The following is a 24439-nucleotide window of genomic DNA, read 5'->3' on the forward strand; positions in this document are numbered from 1 at the left end:
CTGTTGGCCATCGATTCAAGATCTCATGGCACTTTTTGCAGCACTATCCTCCGCATGGTGGCTAAATTCCAACTTGAGCAAGTACCTGATGCTGCCTGCTTAGCCTGTCCCTTGCCGTTTCAATTTAGACGGTGTAACTCTTTTCACCTGCCATCCCATACTGTCCTAGCTGGTCCCTGTGCACTTAGGCCATGTCTATGGTAGGAGGCTCTGTAGGACCATAGTGTAGATCCTGCCTACATCCAGGGAAGGATTTTCCCATTGATGTGGGTAATTCCCCTCCCTAGGTGTGGCAGGAACTATGGACCAACTCTCCTGTTGACCCAGCCACGTCTACACGGGGGGCTAGGTCGGCTTACTTACAGCCCGCAGAGGGGGGAGAATCGTTCACGCCCGCAGCTCGGTGCAGGCCTCAGGGAGCGGTGGGGCTCCACCCCAGGGGTGGCTGCACGCCAGCAAAGGAGCCCGGGGCGGAGCCCGGGGCGGGCTGGAGGCGGGAGAAGGAAGGAGCCGGCGGCTGGAGGAGAGCGGGGAAGGGACCCAGCGAGCGGCAGGGGCGCGGGTTCCGTGGCCGGCGCAGACACGCGTGGCCCGGGCAGGGCTGAGACACGCACCGGCCGCGGGGAGCCGGAGCCAGGCGCTCACGGGAGCGGCGCGGGCCGGGGCCGGGGCCGGGGCCGGGGCCGGGCTGAGTCTCGGCGCTGGGAGCCCGACAGAACTTTCCTCCCGCAGCCGCCGCGTCCCGGCCGGCCGGGCCCTGGGAGCCGCTTCGCTTCGCTCCGCCGCCCCCTGCTTCCCTCCCTCCGCTCGCTCCTCTCTCATTTCTTCGTCAGCTGCCTCCCCCTGGGCCGGGCCCCCTTCCCCTGGGCTCTCCCTCCTCTCCTCTCTCGCCCTCCAGCCTTTCCTTCCCCTTCTGCTGACCTCCCCTACCTTCCTTCTTTCCTTCCCCCCACACCCACATCCCCTTCTCTTCCCTTCTCCCCCACCCAGCCACCCCTGTGCCCCACTCCACCATGCTGATGGGGACCATGCCCCCAACGGAGGTGTACCCCTCTGAGCGGGTCATCGTGCTGGTCTCCTGTGTTCTCTCCTTCCTGGGCTCCAGCCTCCTGGTCTTCACCCATGCCCTTTGGCCCGAGCTGCGGACCCGTCCCCGGCAGCTCCTGCTGTACCTCTCCCTGGCCGACCTCCTTTCGGCTGCATCCTACTTCTACGGGGTGCTGCAGGACTTCAACGCGACCTCGTGGGACTGCGTGCTGCAGGGTGCCCTGTCCACCTTCTCCAACACCAGCTCTTTCTTCTGGACCATGGCCATTGCCTTCTACCTGTACATCACCATTGTGAGGGGCGCACCAACGGGCACTGGCCTGCTCTGCTTCTTCCACGTCATGAGGTGGGTGAGTTCTGGTGTTACCCTCATCCAAGGCGCCCACTTCAGCTAAGAAGTGCTGCTGAGAGCCTCTAGACAGGAGTCCCCCTGGTGCCCATCAGTGCCATGGTCTTGGTTGGTTGGTTGGTAGGGATGGCTGTTGTGTGTTCCCCACTGCTGCCAGGATTGGTGGTGGTGAGCTGCTGGGGACTCAACCTGGTCTCTCCTGAGGCTACTTTGCCCTTCTTTAGCCCCTTTCAAGCCAGGGCTTTGTGGTAATTAACAAATTAAGTGTCTCAATGCCCTGGGGAGGTAGTTCTCATTAAACCCAGATGAGGAAACTGAGGCATGGAGGGATGAAATGACTTGCTCATGATCATGCAGTGGATCTCTGGCAGAGACAAGGAAAGAACCCAGGAATCCTGGCTCATAGTTCTCACTTTCTCTCCTAGAGTGTCCCACTAGAATACCACATGTACCCAAAGCATGGAGGCGGTATTTAGTGCCTCTGCTCCAGTGACAAAGTCCCTCATTTAGAGTGTGTTTACCTAGATCCTTGGTCACCCCACCTCTCTATACTCCCCCTGCACCAGTAATTCAGTAACTGTAGGAGAATGGCAGTTTGAAAGTGAGGAGGCTGCTAGAAAAGCAGTCTGAAGGCTGTTTGGCATATCTGAAGGAAAGCAAGACAAAATAGCTCACGGTTTAACTTGCGCCTGAGTGTTTACTATTTAGCTCGCTGATTTTCCACATCATGTTTAATAAAAGCCTTCATTATGCAATCCGAGCTTGTGTAATCATGTGCCACCTCCAAGCTCAGCCTGACAGTGATCCTTTGGTGCTGTGGGCTGCCAGGTTTTTATAATAAATTACATGGAAAAGGATATAGTTTTAGAAAACCCTCCAGGGCAAGCCAAATAGTGGATTTGGGGGTCTTTTTCTTTGTCAAATGCTTCCATCATCTCGTACTTACAAACAGCATTATTTTGGAGATGATTGAATGACTTTGTTGTGCCGATCTAAAAGATAGGCCAGGGAAAACATCAAGCAAGTCTAAGTGTTAAGTAGAGAAGAAAATTGGATTCTTACACTCAGACGATAATTAGGAGCTTGGGCAACATCTGCTTGAGTGGAAGTCAGAGAGCTTGCAAAAGCAGCTTGATAGCTCAGTGAGTATAGCGTGTGACTTACATGATCTTTGCTATTGTATGTTACAGGATGGTGGGGTGCTTTCATTTTGTCTTCAAATAAAAAGAAGGTGGTGGGGTGGGGGTATGGAAATTATGGAGAGAGGGACTGCTAGTGAGAAGGGCAGGTCTAGTGGTTAGGGAACGGGAATAGGAGCCAAGATCCGTGGGGCCAAATTCTGCACCGACTTGCATCCCATCAAACTTGATAAGAATGAATGAGTCTCTGCGGAATCTGGTCCATTTGTTCTTTTCCTGTCTCTATCAGGGATATATGGGACCCTGGTCTGTGCCTCAGTTTCTCCATCTGTTTAATACTTCCCAACCTAGCAAGGGTGCAGGGGAGGGGAATTGTAAGGATGGATTGATTGTTTGTGCAGCCTGCTAAGAATTCAAGACGTCCCTTGCTACCACTAGGTACTGGGAGGGAGGATTCAGAAGCTGAACTTCCCCTCTTTGTGAACCTTGTTGGATTTTATTTTCACACTCCATATAGTCAAAATCAATCACCATGTTCTCTATGTCCTAATAAGCGTCAGCAAGATGTCTGGGTATCATTCAGCTCAAACTTTGCTGTGTTCAAAGGACAAGGCAAGTAATTGACATCGAAGTCCTATTATTGGATTCTGCTTCATAATCAGTTGCACACATACAAAATGGGAAATGACTGCTTAGGAAGGAGTACTGCGGAAAGGGATCTGGGGGTCACAGTGGATCACAAGCTAAATATGAGTCAACAGTGTAACACAGTTGCAAAAAAAGCCAACATTATTCTGGGATGTATTAGCAGGAGTATTGTAAGCAAGACACAAGAAGTAATTCTTCCGCTCTACTCCACACTGATTAGGCCTCAACTGGAATATTGTGTCCAGTTCTGGGTGCTACATATCAGGAAAGAGGTGGACAAATTGGAGAAAGTCCGGAGAAGAGCAACAAAAATGATTAAAGTTCTAGAAAACATGACCTATGAGGGAAGATTGAAAAAATTGGGTTTCTTTAGTCTGGAGAAGAGAAGACTGAGAGGGGACATAACAGTTTTCAAGGAGGAGGGAGAAAAATTATTGTTCTTAACCTCTGAGGCTAGGACAAGAAGCAATGGGCTTAAATTGCTGCAAGGGAGGTTTAGGTTGGACATTAGGAAAAACTTCCTAACTGTCAGAGTGGTTAAGCACTGGAATAAATTGCCTAGGGAGGTTGTGGAATCTCCATCACTGGGGATTTTTAAGAGCAGGTTAGACAAACACCTGTCAGGGATGGTCTAGATAATACTTAATTCTGCCTTGAGTGCAGGGGACTGGACTAGATGACTTCTCGAGGTCCCTTCCAGTTCTGTGATTCTATGATTCATAGATGACTCTGCCGACCCACTGCTGTGCAGAGCCTGTGAAATATTTTTACAAGCCTTAAAAATCTGCAAGAAGTTGGAGAGAAAACCAGTGCAGCAGCTGCACCAGTGGGGACTTATTCCCTGCCCTACCTATCATCATCATAATACCTTGTTCTCCTCTTTCCCCTCCCTCCTTTGTTTTCTTTATTGTGGCTTGAGAACTTGGCCATAAAAAGAAAAGGAGTACTTGTGGCAGCTTAGAGACTAACCAATTTATTTGAGCGTAAGCTTTTGTGAGCTTCAGCTCACTTCATCGGATGCATACTGTGGAAAATACAGATGTTTTTATACACACAGACCAGGAAAAAATGGGAGTACTCCTTTTCTTTTTGCAAATACAGACTAACACAGCTGTTACTCTGAAACTTGGCCATAAAAGTGCAACTTGGGAAGGATGTTGTCTGATTGGTTATTTTTCAAGGCTCCAAAGTCCTATTGTCCAGACTGAATTGTCTTTTGTATACTGTCCAAAATCCCTTATCCAACAGGACAGGTCAAATCTGGAATAGCCACAAATGTCATGAACAGATACTGGGGCATGTGGTGAAAAGTAAATTGAATGGAGGGACAGAGGGGGCTGTATAAAGAGAAGATGTTGTGGTTAGGAGTTAAAGATAAGATAAAATCATTAGGATCCTTGAAGCATGAAAGGGGGTTAATGGTAGATAGCTCACCAAGGCCCTGATCTTGCAGTGAGCCACACTTGTGCATATTCCCATTAATTTCAGAGAGACTCCATATGGGCGGCTATCTGTCTGTAAGAGTGCATGGCAGGAGTGGGGTTGATCATAGTTAAATTACCCGTCAAAGGGTTGACATTTTTAAAAAGACAAATGCTATCCTGTGGTTGCCTTTGCCTTATGGTGGAAAAAAGAGTTGCAGTTCTCTTTTTGACATTCAATTTAATCAATCCGAGACTTTTTTTTTTTTTAATTGACGTGCCCCTGTGATGGCGGAATGTGTGCTTGACGGTTTACCCTAGATTTTTCCTCCTAAGGAAGTAGGATTGTTGCTTAGATGAAACCTGCCAGACTGGTTTCTTGGTTGTTGACTGAGTAGTAACACATGCTCCGTTTTAGCAGCCAATCTGGGGAGCTCCATCATACGCATTCAGTTTTGTTGTGCTGGGCCTCAAGATGATGGAGTTAATTTTGAGTCTGCTTAAATATTTGGAATGTGTGTTAGTGCCAGTATCCTGGCCACAAAATTCCAAGTTAGTTAATTATGTTCTGGTTCTCTGAATAGCCCACAGAATCTCAACTGGACACAATTTTCTTTGCTTCCTATCCAAAATTGTGTAGTATGGTTGTGTGCTATTAAACAGCTTCCGCTGTCCACCCAGAAGCGGCTGCATTCCTTTGGGGAGCTAAGCAATTAGAGAGAGAGCATGTGTGTATGACTATGTATCCATACATGTCTGCAGCACACTTTGTTATCTTTTCAAATACAGGGCTGTGTTAATGTAAAATACTGTTGTATTACCCATCTGAGATTTCAGTGAAATGGCTCTTAAACTTACTGCGAAAGTACTGATGACAAAATGTTTTCATGAAGGTGAGACTGTCCATAAACTCTTATTTCAGAGTAACAGCCGTGTTAGTCTGTATTCGTAAAAAGAAAAGGAGTACTTGTGGCACCTTAGAGACTAACCAGTTTATTTGAGCATGAGCTTTCGTGAGCTACAGCTCACTTCATCGGATGCATAGCATATCGTGGAAACTGCAGAATAACAGGTAAGAAGCTGTTGCACCTTGCTTTGGTTTTATAGGGTAGCTCACCAAAGGCTCTTACAGGTGAGGTCAAGTTCAGTGGAAACACATGAACGGTAGTGTGTAGCGTGTAAATCCTTAGTCACATATCCGTGAAGGGTGCTCCTCCTGGTGACAGAAGGTGATGATGTTCTGATGACACTCAAACCAGATCCACTCCTAAATCTAGAGTAACTAGACTAGTAGACCTCATAGTTGTCCCCAGCTATTGCTAGCTAGCAACGCTGGTGGGAATAGAAAGTGTATCGAGTAGCTCGTGTAGATAGAGGAATAGAATATAAATATTTATTTTCTTCCCAAAGGATCCCAAAGCATTTTACCAACGACATACATGCAGTACAAATGAAAAGCAACCACCTCTGAGGTGCGGGGGGGGAGCAGCTTGCCAGCCACTTCACACAGCATGTTGTATCGATAGAGGTGAGGGCCAAAGATACCAGGGCAAATGACTGATTTTATTAAAAAGTGCTGTGTAGTCTTTAGTGTCCATGGAGAGCAGAGAGAACCTTGACTTTTAAGGTCTCCGGAAGAGACCCATGCACCAAACTCCAAGTATTGGCCTCCCCCACTTACATAACCTAAAACTGTGTATGTTTATACAAGCCCTCTGGAACTTCAGCAGCCGACGGACCTACCACCAGGTCTGGCAGCCCTGTTGGGTGACGGTCTGGGATGCTGTGAAACGAAAGCGGGCCATGAGCGGCAAGATTTGGGTGCAGATCCTGCCAGTCCCAAAGTTCAAGGGTGTGAGGACCCAAACCCTAAGTTTAAGGGAAAGGTTTGGCTCTGGGTTCTGGTTAAGGTGCATCTCTGGATAAAACCCTCTGCAGCTCGTGGCTCCTATTTCCAGAAGCCCAGCCCCCTTTTTTGAGGATGCAAATTTCTGCTCAAAAAAAAAAAAAAAGAAAAAAGAAAATGCGCTTGTGGTTTTGTGGCAGCGCAAATCCTACCACTTAAACGGGTCGCGGCCGGACTTGCACAGACAGCATGCTGCAAATCCTCCCAGGGCTCGTAGGAATATAAACCACTGCATGAAATATGTCAAAAGGTGAGCAATTAAACAGCCTGACCCCAGACACTTTTTGGGGGTGGGGGTGGGGAGGAGGAAAGTGTGTGAGGAAACTGAAATGGAAAGCTGAGATGGGAGCTTCTTGTACCCCAAACTCCTCATCCAGTAGGTGTGGCAGGAGCCCTGCAGCAATAATAAGCACCCTAGTGTGTATTAATATTAGCAGTTATCTAATAATAACAGTACTTAGTTCATTGCCTTGATAGCTAGTAATAGCTGGGGATAGTTCTCCTGGGCTAATTTCTCTAAGTCTGAGTGTATCTGCTTTGTGTGTCATCAGAGCATCGCCTTCTGTTACCAGGTTGAGTACCATTCATGGCTGCATACATGTCTGCGTATTTACACACTAAGGCAATACTAATCAGGTGTTGGCACTTCGCTGATCAGACGTGTAACAGCCTTTTGTGAGTCCCAATAAAACAACCCAACTTGCAACAATGCTTTACGTCAGTACCTCTCAAAGCACTTCACTGAGGAGGTCAGTATCATTGTCTCCATTTTACAGATGGGGACACTGAGGCACAGAGGGGAAGTGACTTGCCCAGAGTCTCTCAGCAGGCCAGTGAAAGAGCTGAGAATAGAACCAAGTTCCCCCGGGTTCTAGTCTATTGATCTAACCACTAGGCACCACTTCCAAGTGCTTTACAAATATAAATGAATCCTCTCAGCCCCTGTGAGGTAGGGGAGTGCAGCTATCCCCATTTTACGGATGGGGGAAACTGAGGAATATAGAAATTAAATACCGTATTTTCAGAAGTTCCGGGCACCCCAACTTTGAGTGCTCAGCCCTTCTGAAGACTGGGGCCTAAGAGACTGTTTCCCCAAGAGGGGGAGGAGAGAGGGAGTAACCCAAGCCAGGAATAAAATTCAGTTCTGCTCCCTTTGTTACTGTGCTGTTGGTATGCACCTTGGGTGTGTCCTGTGGCCAACAGCAAAATATCTTCAAATGTATGTGCTAAGGAGTGCCCTCGTAGCCTAGGAATAAACCATTCCAGAATGCGGGCCTCTGTGATCTTCCTGGCTAAGCAGGGGTTGGGAGCTAATCCTGGCATGGACGTGCATGGCTGTAGCAGCTCTAAAAGCAGGGGGGCTGGAACAATTTTTATAGGGGGGGGGGCTGAGAGCCACTGAACTGTAAACCCTGTATATGATGGAAACCACTTCAAGGCCGAGGGTGCCGCTGCACCTCCAGCACCTATGACTAAAAGGCCCAATTCAGAACATCGCTTAGTGTCCCAAACCGAAATTTTCCATGCTTAGAAACTGCCAGTGCTTCCCAGTTTTCTGATTTCACACCAGTAGGCACCTGTCTTGCTCTGACCTCTGTTGTTCATTTACTGTTGAATAGCCGGGAAGCTGAATAGTGTGGAAAAATATCAAACCCCATTTGCAGTCAGAGCTGGGGTAGTTATTAGTTGTGAATAACAATCAGGAATTTTATTTTTATTTTTTATTTTTCCTGTTCACAAATCGATCCTGATATCTGAAGAAATATTTGCTGACTGCTTTGAATAAACAACTCTTCAGCCTTGGGGGTGATTTGTGAACTGTTCTCTCTCCATATTCATGGAGTATGATTGGCTATCTCCATCACATGGACATGGTATAAATTTTTTGCCTCCTGACTGGATGAGTAAATGTTATAAAATGGGAGAATGATAAAATCGCAAACAACACAAGCTCTGGCAATAATTTTCAGGCAAGTGATCATTCATGCCAAGATGTATGAAACTTGTGGGATTCAACAGACATTTTCACAAACACTCAGCGGTGGTCTGAATACTTTTGAAAAGCCAATGCACTGGGGGACTCCTCCCTGTGGAACGTCTTTCTGCAGAAGTATTTTCAAAGGGCAGCATTGGACCAGCTCTATTAGTGCTTACAGCTGCCTGAATCTCTTTCTGAAACATCTGAAGTCTGGTTATCTGCTTCTGCTGTTTGCGTTGTACTGCCCCAGTGGATGGCAACCTTGGTGTGGTGGAGTGGCTTGAGTGTTCCCATGATGCTAAGAGCAGTTCTCTCAGGAGTCTCGCACTCCTGGCACGATCACCCAAGGTGGCAAAGTTGAAGGTGAGGTTCCAGATGAACAGCGATCTCCCCTCCTCCCCCTACCGCCCCCCCCCGCCCCCCCAGTCCTCAACATCAGAACAGGCGGATGAAGAGACCATTTCTCTCAACGGCTGTGAAGGTGGATGGAGGTTGCAGTAGGATGAAGGTCTCCAATCATGGTGGTTTCCTTACCATTGGATTATGATCCTCCTCCTGCCAAGCACCACGTGGACACTGGTTTGCAACAGTGTCTCCATGTTTAAAGAAATCACGCACCGGTACCTTCCGTCCAGATTGGCCCCTTCCCTTGGGAAATGTCTGCCCCAACTGTGACAAGATCTGCAGATCCACCAGCAATAAAGGGCTGTCATTTTGTAGAAGACCATCATCCTTGAACTCTGAGGGATCGCCAACTGTGGCAAATTCTCATTTTGATGTTTACGGGAGATAATGTGCTGAGCCCAAACCCCAGCTCCAAGCACACCATACCACGATTGATTGATGTTAAACCTGGAGAGAGAAAGTGTGGATGGTTTTGTGGTTAAGGTCCTGGGCTTGAGACTGAGGAGATCTGGATTCAGTTTTCAGCTCTGCCACAGACCCCCTGTGACCTTGGGCAAATCACTTAATCTCGCTGTGCTTCAGTTTCCCATCTGTAAAATGGGCATACAACACATGGGCGTAGTGAAGATAAATTCATTAATATTTGTCAAGCACTCAGCTACTACTGTGATAAGCACCATAGAAAACTCTATACGTTGCGGGCACTGCTTGCTTTCTGTGTATTAATTATGTGTGGTAGTTATTCCCCCCCCCCACCCGCCTACAGCTGTATACTAGGCTTGGAAAAAACGTAGACTGGCTGGTTAGAAAGGACAAGGGATCTGGAATTGATTTTAAGAGCACTGTCCTCCCATAGATCCTTTACTGGGCGTAGCTGCTCAGGATCAGCTGCAAGAAGGATTAAGAACCTAGAAAGATGACTAAGGAAATAGGACATTTGCTTTGTTTTGTTGACATCTGGAGGGGTGTTTAGTCTGGGCTTTTGTCGCTGTCAGGCTACTTTTTTCACCTCTTGAGGATCATGTCTACTGCCACCTCCCCAGGCCTTGCAGGGTGGAATAATGTGGAAGGGGCAGATTTTGTTTCCAAGTAAATGTGGGCTGGCATTGTAGCAATGGAGAGATTCACAGCTAGTCAGATTAGGGGCTAGGCTTGTCCTCTGCACTTTAAGATACTGGGTGGGAGTTGGGGTCGGGGGGAACATTTTATGCTTGTGTCTGTGAATTCCTGTGGTTCTCATTTATGGATTTTTGTGGGCTGCCCAAGCTGTCTCATGACTTCATTTCCCTTCTGTTTTTGGCTGCGGTTATCTACTAGAGATGGTTCTGAAACAACACACTGGCTCGGAACATCGTGACACTTTGGGGATTTCCTCTCTGGGTCTGAACTGTGTACATCAGGCTCATATCTGCTCTCTCATAAATTCTTGTGTTTGCCACCAATGCTTGTATTTACCACCTAAAAAGACACTTACACATTCTGCCCCCTCCAAAACCAACCCCTCCTTCCCAAAGTAGCTACCATGTGTCCAATTTTCCAAAGTAGTTGCCCAAAGAAGAAGTAGGATATTGATGCCTTTACTTGACCAATTGGCACTTACGTTTAAGTGCCAATTAGATGTCTACATGCAAGATTTAGGTGCCCAGTGTCATTGTCCATGTTTGAAAACTGGGCTCCAGCTCATTTGCTCTTGAATCAGCTGACTCTGTAGCGTGTTCCAGCTGTAATAGATTTTCGTACACACAAGTCCAGGTGCTTGCGTGTTTCAGGGAGAAGAATGGAGAGGATTACTACACATGACTGCAGTTTGGCAGCGAAGTGCCAAGAAAAGAGTTTGGGCTGGCAGAGAGAAAAAGGATGAAAGATTATATTGCTGGTCACCTGCGGTGGTGGTAGGAAATGATAGGTCTCTCTCTGTGACCTGTCTGAGTGTTTATACGCTTCTGTCAGAGTAGGATGGGGATTTGGTGCTGCAAACTGATGCCATGTGGCCAATGCTACAAATTCAGAGCAATAGAAAAATGAAGACTTTTCTTGTCCAAGCCCCCGTTGTTCTTTGGTTGCATGGCAGCTGCAGCTTTGGCTGCTTGGTGATCTTACCTTGCACTGACAAAATAGATCTAAAATGTCACCCTTCTGTTTTGGTAGCATCTTGTACTGGTGGAAATGATTGCACAGGATTCAAGGCAACATGATTAGACCTACTGTTTGCTTAAATCCTTGAAACTGTGGAGAGGATTCTTATGCCATGTGCATCTCAATGGTACCTTCCTGTAGGTCAATAAGCAACATGTCTAGAATCTATCACCCATGGCTTTTCTTTCTATCATCCTCTTCCCAGCGGGGAAGTTGTGTGTATCCTGCCTGTTGAGAGAACCTGGGAGAAAGAAGTATCTGTCCAAGTCACTTAGCTGGAGCCTGATCCTGTATTTGTCATGTAGGCAAAACTCCTGTTTTCACTGTGCATACTGAACTTGAGATCAGGGCCCCTGAAAGATGGCTTCACTGCATGGTCTGTCAGGCACAGGTGAGTCTATATTATGATGGCATTGATAGTGGCAGAGCCTGCCTTTGAACAGGACTGTATTCTGTTCACGTATAAACTAGTTCACAATAGGGCTTTTGTGATGCCTGGGCTTCTTGCTGGATCACATATTCCTGCAGAGCTTAGCTCCTCTCCAGTCACGCAAATCCTGCCACAAGAATGGTTGATGAGAAATCTCAATGGTTGGCTAAATTTTAGGAGAAGAGAGGGGTGAACCTAACTAGTCAGCTGTAGGAAGGAGTGCATCCCTCCCCTGTTGTGTCAAAGTACTGTGTTCTTTTAAAGTTGCATGAAAGTTTCCTAAATACCACAGTGCTGTGCGCCTAATAAATGCAGGTGAGAAATCAATAGAACTGATCCACCATCCATAGAGTTCCATTTGGAGGATTTAGTTGTCTCTCTCTTTTCCTGCTCTTATTTTTTCCCCAGTGTTTGGATTTTCCTTCCTTCAGATCAAGGATCTGCTGTGCTTTAGACTGTGTGAACTGGAGGAATCGTAGGTCACCTCAGTGATTGTCTCTAGTGACGAAGAAATGCCAGGATGTTGGAATTGTTGTAGCCGTACTCTCTGGAACTGAGCAAGCCATGTTGCCCTGTTTTTAAAAAAAACAACCACCACAAAACCTCTGCTTCAGTCTGACGTCGGGGAAATAAGGAAGTGGAAGAGGAAGCAGGGATGAAATGTCATCATGTCTCTTTCACACAACTTCCAGGGTAGAAAGAGCCCAGCTCCGAGAATAGATTAATTAGGACATCTCCAGCTGTTGCGCAGGTCCTGAGATGGAATTAAACTGGGAAGGGTGTTGGCATGCATTGTGCCTTACTGTGCCGTGGGGTTCCCATGCGTGCTGACTGGATTTCCCAGCTGTCCAGGTGCTGGAGTCACCAGCTGATTATCCAAGGAGACTTCAGTGTCCTCAGCGCTGAGGGTTTTGCTTACTGTCTGTGACCTGTTCCCCTGTTCTTCACTGTGTGGTGACGGTGAACTGAACTGTGTCCTCTTCCCCCTCCCATTCTCTCTTCTCAGCTGGGGAGTCCCATTTGCCATCACAGTGGCTGCTGTCGCTCTGAAGAAGATTGGCTATGATGCATCAAACGTCTCTGTGGGCTGGTGCTGGGTCAACCTGCAAGTGACGGATCGGGTCCTGTGGATGCTGTTGACAGGGAAGTTGTGGGAGCTGCTGGCGTATGTGATCCTACCAGTCCTTTACATCCTCATCAAGAAGCACATCAATAGAGCGGTTGGTACCCTGGCTGCTTTTGCTTTATATAAGGATGACTTATGATATCACTAAGGCTCTCAAGGCATGCTATCCACTACATAGATTGGAACCGCTTCACCCATCCCTGAAATGCAGCCACCTCTGGGGAGCATCAGTGCACAGCACCACTACCCAGTGACTTAGCATGAGATGAACCTGGCACCTATTTAAAAACTGTAAAGGGTAGGGGACATGGAAAGGTAGAATGTAAATATTGGAGTAGGGCATTGGGGGCAAAATCCAGATCTAGTGTAATCGAAGGCCACTTTAGTGAAGTTGATCCACCTACACTAGGCCTGAATTTGCCCCCTGGGGGGCGGTGTCAAACATCCTTAGCCTGGCAAAAAGAGCTGTAGGATCTTGAGAGGCTGCTCTGTGCTAGGCACTGGATACACACACCTAATAAAAAATTTAGCTCCTGCCCCAAAGATCTTTCAATGTATACAGCAAATAAAAATGAAAAGGAGTACTTGTGGCACCTTAGAGACTAACCAATTTATTTGAGCATGAGCTTTCGTGAGCTACAGCTCACTTCATCGGATGCATACTGTGGAAATTGCAGAATATCATTATTATATACACAGACACCATGAAACAATACCTCCTCCCACCCCACTCTCCTGCTGGTAATAGCTTATCTAAAGTGATCATCAAGATGGGCCATTTCCAGCACAAATCCAGGTTTTCTCACCCTCCGCCCCCCCACAGACAAACTCACTCTCTTGCTGTTAATAGCCCATCCAAAGTGACCACTCTCTTCACAATGTGTATGATAATCAAGGTGGGCCATTTCCTGCAGAAATCCAGGTTCTCTCACCCCCTCACCCCCCTCCAAAAACCACACACACAAACTCACTCTCCTGCTGGTAATAGCCTATCCAAAGTGACTATTACCAGCAAGAGAGTGAGTTTGTCTGTGGGGGGGCGGAGGGTGAGAAAACCTTTTTGCGAATACAGTCTAACACGGCTGTTACTCTGAAACCTGTCAAATAAAAATGAAATCCCTGGTGAGCATAAGAATTCAGAGGGCCAGGTTAGCACTTGAGCAATGTGGAAATATAAACCTAAACTATGCCACAGTGGCAGGACACAGGGACCTCCAGAGGACAAATTCCTATTTTTCCTCTAAATTATGGATTTTAAAAAAGCCAACCCTAAAAATGTCATCTTCCTCTGGCCACCAGCACAGTCACATGTGCTTGTCAGGGTGATAATTAAAGAGAGCAGACAGCTAAGGGATTGGTTAGGCTAGACATTGAGAAGGTGGGATTCAGAGTAACAGCCGTGTTAGTCTGTATTCGCAAAAAGAAAAGGAGTACTTGTGGCACCTTAGAGACTAACCAATTTATTTGAGCATAAGCTTTCGTGAGCTAATCAGGAAACCTGGCTTGCCATCTCCCAAAGAATGGCCGGTTTTCCTGCCATGAGACCAGGCATCACCTGGTCATGTCTGTATTGGAAACACTGGGGAATATCCTCAGTGCCTGGAGGTCTAGGAAGAGGAGTCCGAGAAGATTCATGGCTGTTTATCACCTGTTGCCCATCTCTGAACTAGCTGGGACTCTGTGTTCTATCAAAGATGACAGCGTGACTGGAAATCCAATCTGCCCCTTTCCCCACCCGTCTGTTCTGTGCCAGAGACTTTCAGGCACTGTCCTCTCCCTCATGTGCCCCGGGCTCTGATTGCTCTGCAGGAAGGGAGCTGAACACAAGCGGTTGTCAAAGCCGATTCTTGTAACTGGTTTCCGAGGGCTGGAGGCAGCAGCATGCTGGGCCATCTGGACTGCAGCTTTTCTCCCTTCTCCTGAGCTTTCCCCTGTAGCTTGGAACTGTGCTGAGCCTGGTAGCCCAAGGACTGCGGCCTCACAGCTCTCCTCCAGCCCCGGGGGGGTCTGCCACTTCCAAGGAACAGCGATAAATAACCTTCCCTCCCTGCTGCGGCAGCTTGTTTAACCAGTGCTGGCTTTGGGGTGCCTTATAAGCCAGCGTGGGTTTGCGACATGTGCTCTCTCATGATTGTGAGAGCAGCTGTGTTAGGACAGGAATGCAGAATGCTGGCAGGTTGTATTCTTTCCCGAGAGAGTCTTGTACCCCTATAGAAATGGCTGGGGCTTTACTGATGGCCCTTGGAGGGGGTCTAACTCCCAGCTGCCCTGTGAGGTCCGTCTGTGTGTGATTGCACCGAGCTTTTCTGGGGCAATGGCCTTTTGCTGGCAGGGCTGCTAGCAGTGGGAGGAGCAGGAGGAATGGGGGTTGGGGGAAGGGAAGGGTATAAGATTTTATGCCTGTGCAACACATGTGAGAGGGAGGAGGAGTTTTCAGCGGGACACCTGTGCTGGGTTTTGAGAGGTGTCAGTTCAGTGGCTTTCTGCTCATTTCACCAGCTGAGAATCTGGCCCTTAATCTCTTGATTTCCCCCTCTGTAAAATGGGGATAATCCTTCCCTGCCTCACACACATAAGTGCATGGATACTACAGTGGTGTGGTTATGCAAGTACCTGAATAGACGGTTAGTCCTCTGGAGACCACAGAAGCAATAATAATTAATACTTTGCTCTTTATAGTTGTTTTTTATCTGTGGATCTTGGTTTTATAAAAGCAGGCTGAGATTACCCCTATTTCACAGGCACGTACAGATTAAGTGACTTGCCAAAGGCCATGCAGCAACACAGTGGCAGAGCCAGGAGTGGAACCCAGGTTTCTCAACAATCCGTGAACCTATTTTGTAAAGCATTACTGATGTTTACGTTGCTATAGCTGTGATTGTTCTTAATTATATAGCAACCTAGGTGTACGTGGTGCTCACGTAGAATACTGAAAAAGTTGAGGTGTCCCATTCTGCCCTCCTTTACATCTGGGTGGCCCTCTTGGAATTTGGCCCAAAATCTGTGTTCCAAAGAACAGAGAGAACAGCTAGGCTGGAGTCCAACCTGGGCAGTCTCTCTCCGGCCGGGGCATTCCTTTGGCTGAGGGTGTAGCAGTGGGCAGAATGCAAAGGGTTAATTGTCTTTGGCAAGAAGCCACCAGCGTGAGCATTTGCAATAACCTAGTATTGGAACTTCAGAGTCTTTCATTTTTTCTTTCCTTCGAAGCATGCGGCACTCTCTGAATATCGCCCCATACTAGCCAGGGCTCCTGCCTTTCAGCCCAGGACTTCCATAGCAGATAAGAAATTGATCCTCATCCCTCTCATTTTCATCTTCCTCCGCATCTGGAGCACTATCCGATTCATCCTGACCCTCTGCAGCTCCCCTGCCGTGCAAAATCCAGTCCTGGTGGTCCTGCATGTAAGTACCTGCTGGTCACTGCACTCCCCTGACAGGTCCATATGGGAGATGGGGCGGGTGAGAAGTGATGGGCTTGCCCATGTCTGAGACATGCAGTTCTTGGTCCCTGCCATTTTCGGGGCTAGATGTAACAGTGCAGGGACTCAGAGAACGGCCTGCATGATTTGTGTGTGCCACGAGCAAAGACTTCATGCTGGACCAAGATCATAGAATCATAGAAATGTAGGGCTGGGATGGGACCTCGAGAAGTTCAGCCCCCTGCTCTCTGGCAGGACCAAACAAAACTAGACCATCCCTGGCAAGCTTGTGTCCAACCTATCTTTAAAACCCCTCAACAGTGGGGATTCCACAAGCTCCCTTGTTAATCTCTGGAATAAGCTTCCTACTCCTATAGTTCAGAAATTTTTTCCCAATATCAAACCTAAATCTCCTGGCTACTGATTAAGCTCATTACTACTTGTCCTACCTTCAGTTGGCACTGAGAACAATTGATCACAGTCTTCTTTATAGCAGCCTTTAACATATTCAAAGACTGTTATCATATCCCTTCTCTGTCTCCTTTTATCATCACTAACCCTGCCCAGTTTTTGTAAACTTTCCTAATAGGTCAGATTTTCTAAATCTTTTATCATTTTTTTGTTGTTGTTGCTCCCCTCTAAATGCTCTCCAATTTGTACAGATCTTTCCGAAAGTGTGGGGCCCAGAATTGGACACACTACTCCAATTGAGGCTTTTCTCCTGTTCTCACTGACTTTTGTGCACAAGCCATATAATTTTCTATAAGCACGAGAGTGTACAAAGAAAGGGTTAGTATGTGATTCTCCCAGTTCCTTTTTACAAAGGCACCTGGGGTGCAGGGCAGATGTCCGTTTCTTTCTCTGAAATAGACCAGGCTGTGACTCATTATCCTAAACCAGCATTTCCTAAAGCGGGGGGTGATCCGTCGGGGAGAGCTAGTCAGGGGGCACAGATGCACCTCTGCTTTCCTTTTTAAAAAACTTCCTTCAAAATGTGACCCGGGTATAACCGATGCAGCAGATGTCCGCCTGTGTTTGCAGAGAGCCTGAAACAATAGCTCAGCGATGTGGGCTGCCCCATTCTGTTCAGAGGGCCAGGATGACATACTTTAAATCTCAAAATGGTTAACTAGTCCACTGCTCGTCAAAGCAGGGAAGAAAGGAGAGGAAGGGTCATATTCTGAAGATCTACACAGGATATTCCAGTGTTTCTCAAAGTGAGGGCAATGTCCCCATGGATGGGCAGGGCTTGGAAAATGAATCCATTAAGATGGGTAGCTGTCGAGCAACACAGCAGAGTTGCAGGGGATGGGCGTGATTGATTTTCCTGACAGGTGGGGAGTTCAGCTCCCACAATTTTGGGCAGTGCTGCCCTGAACAATATTTCCTTCCTCTAACGTAACATTCCAGACTTGCGTGGTTCTGCGGAACGTGTCTCGACATTGCTATGGATCAGCAAAGCCTTTTTTTATCCCTGTGGTGGAGCAGCTTCGTGGCGGATATTTTTGCTAATCCCGTTAAAGTCACATAGACCCCACTCCTGATGGGCACTAATGCCTGGGGAGACCTGTTGCCAATGGACGGAGGAAGGAAAACCAACAAACGTAATTAAAAATCGAATGCTGCTGCATCAAAAAATGCCCTGCCCAGGAGCAGCCGTTTCAGCAGCATCTAGTGGCCAGAGGGGCAAACTGCAGCCAAAAAGTGTTTTCCCCCTGTCCCAGCTGCTAAGGATGCAGTGCGAGATCCATGTCGTAGGCTAGAAACTCGGTGACCGTCTCTCCCGGAATGGGACTGTTGGTTCTAACGGAATAGAGCTGAACTTCTCCTGGGTGCCAATGTCTCGCATTCAAGGAGCTGGATGGAGGTGCTCACATTTCAAACAGAAAGAGGATCTGAGATATTGCCTGTAGGAGCTGCTACTCGGCTTTAGGGAGTTCCAAAGCCAGGCTATTTTTGGCTTGGTTTATGGCTTTGCTGTTGTTCGAGCTGACCCTCCATTAATACACAGATATGACAAGTTCTGTAAAGCAAGGGTCTTGTGAAATGGAACGGCCTTAGTTTTCCTATCCCCGGTCTCTTTCTATCCCCCCTCTTTTTTTTTTCCTCTCCATCTCTTGACTCATCTTTCATGTCTGGGTGTCTGACCAGCTCTCACTCTTTTATTAAACGTTCCTGTTTACTTTACTGTCTCAACTTTTTTTCCTCTTTTTCTCTCCCTGCCTCTGCTCTTTCCTGGTCTCTCCTCCCCAGTGTCTTTTTCTCTCCCTCTGTTTTCTGACTCTTCCCCACCATTTCTCCATACCCCTATGCCCTGGCCTCTCTTAGGATGGGCCCAGAGCACAGTTTGTCTTTGCCCTCCTAAAGCAGGTGATGGCTTTGGAGGGACAGTGACTGTGGGGATATTCCCTTCCAAATGCAGGTGAGTTGTCCGCCTTTCCTGACTGCTTAGGGGCTTGGTTTTCTTTCTGGTGCAGGGATGATGTCCCAGACCCTCGTCCTCTCAAGGCTATAACCCTCTGCTCTGCCAGTTCAGTGACTGTCTTGGCCTAGTTTAGCATCTGATTGCTTCTGGGATGGGGGAGAGAGACCTCCTGCAACTGCTTGGGGCTAATTTTCTCTTCCTGCCCTTGCAGGGAATTGGGAACACGTTCCAGGGAGGTGCCAACTGCATCATGTTTGTCCTCTGCACCCGTGTGATCCGGACCCGGCTGCTCTCTTCCCTTTGCTGTGGTCACTACGGAGGCTTGCGTCAGTCTTCGCAGAGGCTAGAGGGGGGTTACCAGGATGCCGAGCCCCCCATGAACACACAGGCTGAACAGACGGAGGCCGAATTCGCAAGCACCTGAGCCTTGAATCTCCACGTCTGAGTGTGAGATTCCGTCGTTCTTGGTAAAGGTTTAACTGTGAGTCCTGCCCGTGCACAGCTGAGTTCCTGTAGTCGGGGTAATTGCCATGGGTGGCCCGGAGGCAGAGGAGGAAAACAAGAGCAAGCTTCATTAAGAGAGATGAATTCAGCTGCTAGAGCGAGAGAAGAGAATTCCAGTGTGGCTGGTTCTGCAGCACTCCTGCAGGATAACTGTCCATCTCCGGGTGTTTTACAAGCATCAGTGAATTGATTCACACATGGCCTCTGTCAGATAGAGAAGTATGGAAAATGGGGAAACAAGGCACAGAGGCAGTTGGTGGTGCAGAGGGAATAGAAGCTGTATCTCTTGACCCTTTAGCCGCCCAATCACGTCTCCCCGTATATCAATTGACAACGCATGCAGCCGAGTGTAGATAGGGATCTGTGGTTACTGCCATTGCCTGCCTATCTGTGGTACATATGTGGCCCCCGTTTCCTTAGTAACTGAGTACTGTGCACTCTTTATTGTATTTATCCGCACAATATCCTTGTGAGGTTGGGAAGTAGGGCAGTGCTATTAGTCCCACTTCACAGAGAGGGAGATTAGGCACAGAGAGGCTAAGTGACTTGCCCAAGGTCACTCAAGACTGTAGCAGAGTAGGGACTTGAGCCCTGGTCTCCCAGGTCATAAATTAGTGTCCTAATCCCTGGACCATCCTTTCTCAAACCGCCTGGCTATGTTAAGAGTCCTGTTTCCATTTTGAGGTGTAGCCCGGCAGGAACATAATGCAGAGCTGGGAGGGTGCTGAGACTTTGCCCATATGAGAGCTGTGTGGTAGGAGTCTGAATATCACAGTGTTGGATGGAACAGATTCTGGCAAAGCCCTCTGACTTCAATATGGAGCTGCAGCCCATGGAGACAAGAGGTCCCACGGTGCCATGTTTAATCTGCTCAGATCCAGGTGGCTCCCTGTGCATGGTAGTCTCTGCAAAAGTAGCTGCAAGCCTTGCAGCGTTCCCTGACCTGTATTAGCCCTTCAGGGTACATTCCCAGCACCATTAGTGCAGGGGGTGAACCTGAAAAAGGCAGCGGTCTTTCTAGAGTCTAGGTGCATGGCGGTTGGTGAACACTGAGTGTTACGCACGAGGGAGGGACATGACATATCTTTGGGTGAGCTCCTGCCACCTGTTTTTCCTCCTTGTTCTCTCCTGATACAAATGCAAGGCTTGGAAAAGCAGAGCAGGATTTTGCTTCCTAGCCACATTTGTTTTTAAAAAAACTATTTGTAAGCAGCTTTTGCAGAAAATTAGCAACACATGAGCTGTCGGGGGGTGGGGAGGGGGCAGAGGGCAGCAGCCCAACTCCCATTGCTCCATGCACACAGCTGTTCAGAGGCAGCTCTCATTAGTGTAACTAATATTAGACCTGAGCACATGGCGGTCAAATGATCTAGCAAACACCCAAGGTCTAATCCTGGCTGGGAGGATGAATTAGGGTGTGGCTTGGCGTAAAGTCTTTAAACGAAGTGCACGTGGGAGATTGGCGACGGTATTATTTTGTATCCCAGTAACGCCTCAACTTCCCGCTTTGGGGGGAGATGCTGTTGGGCCACATGCTGCATAGACATATAGGAAGGCAAAGGCCGTGCTCCAATGAGCTTACAGTCATTCTTGCTACGTCACCAGGGTGTTGAGCGGCTGACTCGGTTAATATTAGTAAAGCATGGGGAAGGTGCGTTCATGTAAGTATTATGGGCAGATCACTTTTAGATAGGGTTCCCACCTTTGAAATGCAAAAAACCCAGCACCCCTCCCACCCAAGACAAGCCTACTGCAACCCCAACCCCAACCACAAGGCAACTTCGCAACCCCGGCCCCTTCAACAGCTATTTATAGTATCTAGAGCAGTGGTCTCCAAAGTGGGGAGCGCGCACCCCAGGGGGTGCGCAAGCCCATCCCTGGGGGTGCGCGGCAGGAGGAGGGCCACGGAAGGAGCACCGGCGGCAACAGCGCTCCTGGACCTTTGATTCTTCGGCGGCCCGTCGGCGGCAGCTCGGCTCTCTTCCCGCTCCGTCTTCGGCGGCAGCTCGGCTCTCTTCCCGCTCCGTCTTCGGCGGCCCACCGGCGGCAGCTGGCCCTGGGGGTGCGCGATCCAAAAAGTTTGGAGACCACTGATCTAGAGAGAGAACACATATAGATAACCTCACCCGTGTTCTCTCGTGACTCAAACCTTCTCGCACACCCGCGCAGTGCGCTTGCGTGTTGGTGGGCAGACAGCTGCTGTATTTTCAGCCGTTTGCATCTGTTATTTCTAAACTGCAGAAGTGGGAACACTGCAGCATCTTCAGCTGAGCACAAAAACTGTTGAAGTTAGATATCCCAGGATAGTGGGATGATGAGGCAAATGTTTAGACCTATGTAAAAAAAAACAAACCCAGCAGATTAAATTATTTTTCTGGCAACGGGCAAATCCATAAAAAAAAAAAAAAAGGTCCGGCCAGTCAAATACGAGCCAGGTGGTAACTCTACTCATAGTGTATATATGCACAGCAGCTGGGAGGTGTGACTGCAGCATGAACAGACTTACCTGCAATAGCTTTGATCTAGCTAGCTGGAATAACAAGAGTGGCATGGGCTAGGTGCCAGAGTATATACCCAGGGTCCCGGGCAGGGTTATGCTCAAGCAGCTAGCTCTGGGTGCCATGACTTCACTACTAGTGTTAGTCAAGTTGACTAGATCAAAGCTAGCTCAGGAAAGTCTGTACCTGCTGCAGTCACACCTCTGATTGCAGCGTAGACAGATCCTTAGAGCTCTGTCCTGCAAACAGAAGTGTCTATTACCTTGATAACGAGCAAGTAACCAGCCCAGTACGTAAACCTCATGTTGCCAACCGTGAGCATTGCACGTGACTTGATTAATGGCAGCTACAGTTTTCTTTCTTATAGAGGGGGAGAGACTAGGCATTAAAACTGAAATTAAAACCTTGCTTCATTTGAATCTTTTGAAGCTGCTCCCAGAAGAGGAAATAAGAATTCTGATAGTCACCAAGATACTTTTTTAAAATGCAGCAAAACCACCTTCTCTCTCAATTCCTCTTTCCATATAACTCCAAAGGAAGATTGAAAAAAAAGCTGGGTTTGGTTAGTCTGGAGAAGAGAAGGCGGCCGGGGGGTGGAGGGGAGGGGAGGGGAGCGGGGGAGAGAGATAAGTCTTCAAGTACATAAAAGGTTGTTATAAGAGGAGGGTGATAAATTGTTCTCCTTATCCAGTGAGGACAGAACAGGAAACAATGGGCTTAAATTGCAACAAGGGAAATTTAGTTTAGACATTAGGAGAAACTTAACTGTCAGGGTAGTTAAGCACTGGAACAAATTACTTAGGGAGGTTGTGGGCCAGGCTGTTTGCGGAGACACAGCCTTCCCTACCCGGCCCTCCATACAGTTTTGCAACCCCGATTTGGCCCTTGGGCCAAAACGTTTGCCCACCCCTGTCCTAGATCTTAACCTGTTTGCTTTTGTTTTGAACAGGTAACTGAATTACCACCAAGTGCCTATAGAGGGAGCCAGAGGCCTGAGGAAAAGGAACTGCCACTTGAACAATTAACGTGCAGGCAACGACTGAGAGCGTCTTTATGGAAAACTTGCTCCATGGAATTCAGATGCCAGCTGCCTTAGCTCTTCTCTCAAGATTTCCGGGAATGTGCTACCGGGTCACACTCCAACTTCCAGTCTCATCCCCATGCCCCTTCTGCAGAAGTTTACAAATGGTTCCTGGGTTCTGATTTTCTATTTTACTAAGAGGATTTCTCACCGTGCAGCTGGAGTGGGGGAAAATCCACAACGTTTTGAAAACTCCAGCAGTTTCTGAGGGGAAGCACCTTGGATGTGTGATCAATTTATCGCCTGTTTCATGAGGCCTTCAAGGGGGCTCCTGCTCTTCTATGCTTCAGATGGTGGATGAGGGACAATAACTTGGCAAAGTCTTTCTTGGTTCTCCTTGGGGTGGGGATGTGTCTTGGATGTTTTGCTCCTTTTTCGGTGTCACAGCAGCTCGTCTTCCTTCTGGATTTGGGATGTGAATGAGCTTGGGTGGCCGCTTGACTAAATCATGGCTCTGTGGACAGTTTGGTACTGAGGGTAGGTAAGTGGGCGAGTGTATCAACCCGGCCATCCAGCGAGAACAGCCCCTGAAGGGGACAGCATGGACATATGGACGCATTTGGCTGCACAAATCCTAAATCCAGGTTTTCCTTCTTCCAAGGCACTGTCTGTTTTTATTAATGCTCCCCTTCTCCCACCGTGGTTTTTAAAATCACAGCTTGGGCTTTAGGAGATGCCATCCCTTTTAGAACACATCCTGTTTACAGATCCTCAACTATCCTTTCCTGGTGCATTTCCAAAACCTTTGTCTTTTTAACAAAGTCCTCACCAGATTCCTGTCTCTGTATGGACAGTGGTCTCCTTCCGGTGCATTTTTTTTTTTTATGGAGATGTTATTATGCAGTGTGTGATAACGGCACAGATTGGTCTGCCAGCGCCTCTCCAGCCTGGGTTGGGGGAGGAGAGAGATTGTGTGACAGTGTTTGTACAAGTTCGCAGTGTGTCTGCAGTTTAACAAATGATTGTCTAAGGCACGTGCAGGGTGACTAAGAACAAGTCTTCCATGCCAGTTGTAGATGTTGCTCTTCCCGATTGTTTTTACTCGGATATCAAGCTCTGACCAGCATGGGGAGCAACCTGCTGAGCTGTGTGTGTGTGTGGGTTGGTTGATGTCACTTGGAATGTCCACCGCTCTCTTGGTATAAAATTAAAGGCAGCATCGCCTGTTGTCAAGGGTGCACAGCACTTCCCTTTTAAGTGTCTGGTTTTGGTTGCTTTATAATTTTGCCTCGCTTTAACCATTGGGGCTGAAATTTTCCATGCCGTGTGTCTGCCTCGGGTTGGTTTGTGAGTTTCAGTCAACATGATTTAGCCATTGCCAAGAATGAGGTGGGGGGGAGGGGGGGAGACGTTGCTCAACGTTTTAAAAAAAAAAAAAATTCTGGTGCCCTTTCTCCTGAGATGTTCCCGTGTCCCCATGTTTTGCAGAAGAGACTTGAAATGCAGTGAAGGGGTGGCCGTGGGGCCAGTGACATGCTTTTCGGCCAAGTTCTGAGCCTTTGAAAATCTCAGCTCATCCGTGGGGAGACTTCTTACAAACTAACCAGCAAAATCACAGCAGATTTCACCCTCACTGAGCCTCACAGCTCCTTGTGCTGACCGACTGGGTGGGCTCCAGCCCTGCCTACAGGAGCCATCCTGAACTTCCTCTGTTCACACTGCCTAGCCAAGGTGAGACAAGAGCTGGATGGGGAGGAGGGGAGAGGAAGGAGTAGAAGAAGACAAGGAACTGGGTGGGAAGGGGAGACGGGAAGCTGGGGAGAGGGAAGGGAAGAAGGACACTGAGGTGTGAGGGGGAAGACTGGGAATTGTTGAGTAATAAGACTGGGTCTGGCATCCAGGAAGGGATGAGAGTCAGGGAACAGGGAAATGAGATCGTACAAGGAGCCGGGGACTGATCGAGCAAGGAGACTAGGACTGGGAAGGG

At 48.1% G+C, this 24439-nt stretch overlaps 1 protein-coding gene across 5 annotated transcripts; it reads left to right on the forward strand.

The window, feature by feature from the left end:
- Positions 1–299: 299 nt before the first annotated feature.
- GPR157 (G protein-coupled receptor 157) lies at positions 300–23709 on the forward strand. Of its 5 annotated transcripts, none has more exons than XR_003565371.3 (5): positions 315–1393; positions 12466–12679; positions 15793–15987; positions 18641–18910; positions 22381–23709. XR_003565371.3 is itself a non-coding variant. In XM_027826933.3 (5 exons), exons 1-4 carry the CDS (start codon positions 1014–1016, stop codon positions 18851–18853), a joined length of 1002 nt encoding a protein of 333 aa, XP_027682734.1. In that variant the 5' UTR covers positions 315–1013; the 3' UTR covers positions 18854–18876; positions 22381–23709. The 5 variants fall into 5 exon arrangements, 3 of the variants coding, with proteins under 3 accessions (XP_027682738.1, XP_027682734.1, XP_037737195.1); XM_027826933.3 differs by having other exon boundaries at positions 18641–18876; XM_037881267.2 differs by having other exon boundaries at positions 318–1393; positions 18641–18896.
- Positions 23710–24439: the final 730 nt, after the last annotated feature.

Source organism: Chelonia mydas, chromosome 18, assembly GCF_015237465.2.
Source record: "Chelonia mydas isolate rCheMyd1 chromosome 18, rCheMyd1.pri.v2, whole genome shotgun sequence".
Taxonomy (NCBI): domain Eukaryota; kingdom Metazoa; phylum Chordata; order Testudines; family Cheloniidae; genus Chelonia; species Chelonia mydas.

Excerpts from the sequence above, each read along its gene's own strand:
- GPR157 (XM_027826933.3), top strand. The coding sequence starts at position 1,014 with ATGCTGATGGGGACCATGCCCCCAACGGAGGTGTACCCCTCTGAGCGG. Across the intron at positions 12,680-15,792 it reads AGAAGCACATCAATAGAGCG|CATGCGGCACTCTCTGAATA; the intron begins GTTGGTACCCTG and ends TTTCCTTCGAAG. Across the intron at positions 15,988-18,640 it reads CAGTCCTGGTGGTCCTGCAT|GGAATTGGGAACACGTTCCA; the intron begins GTAAGTACCTGC and ends CTGCCCTTGCAG.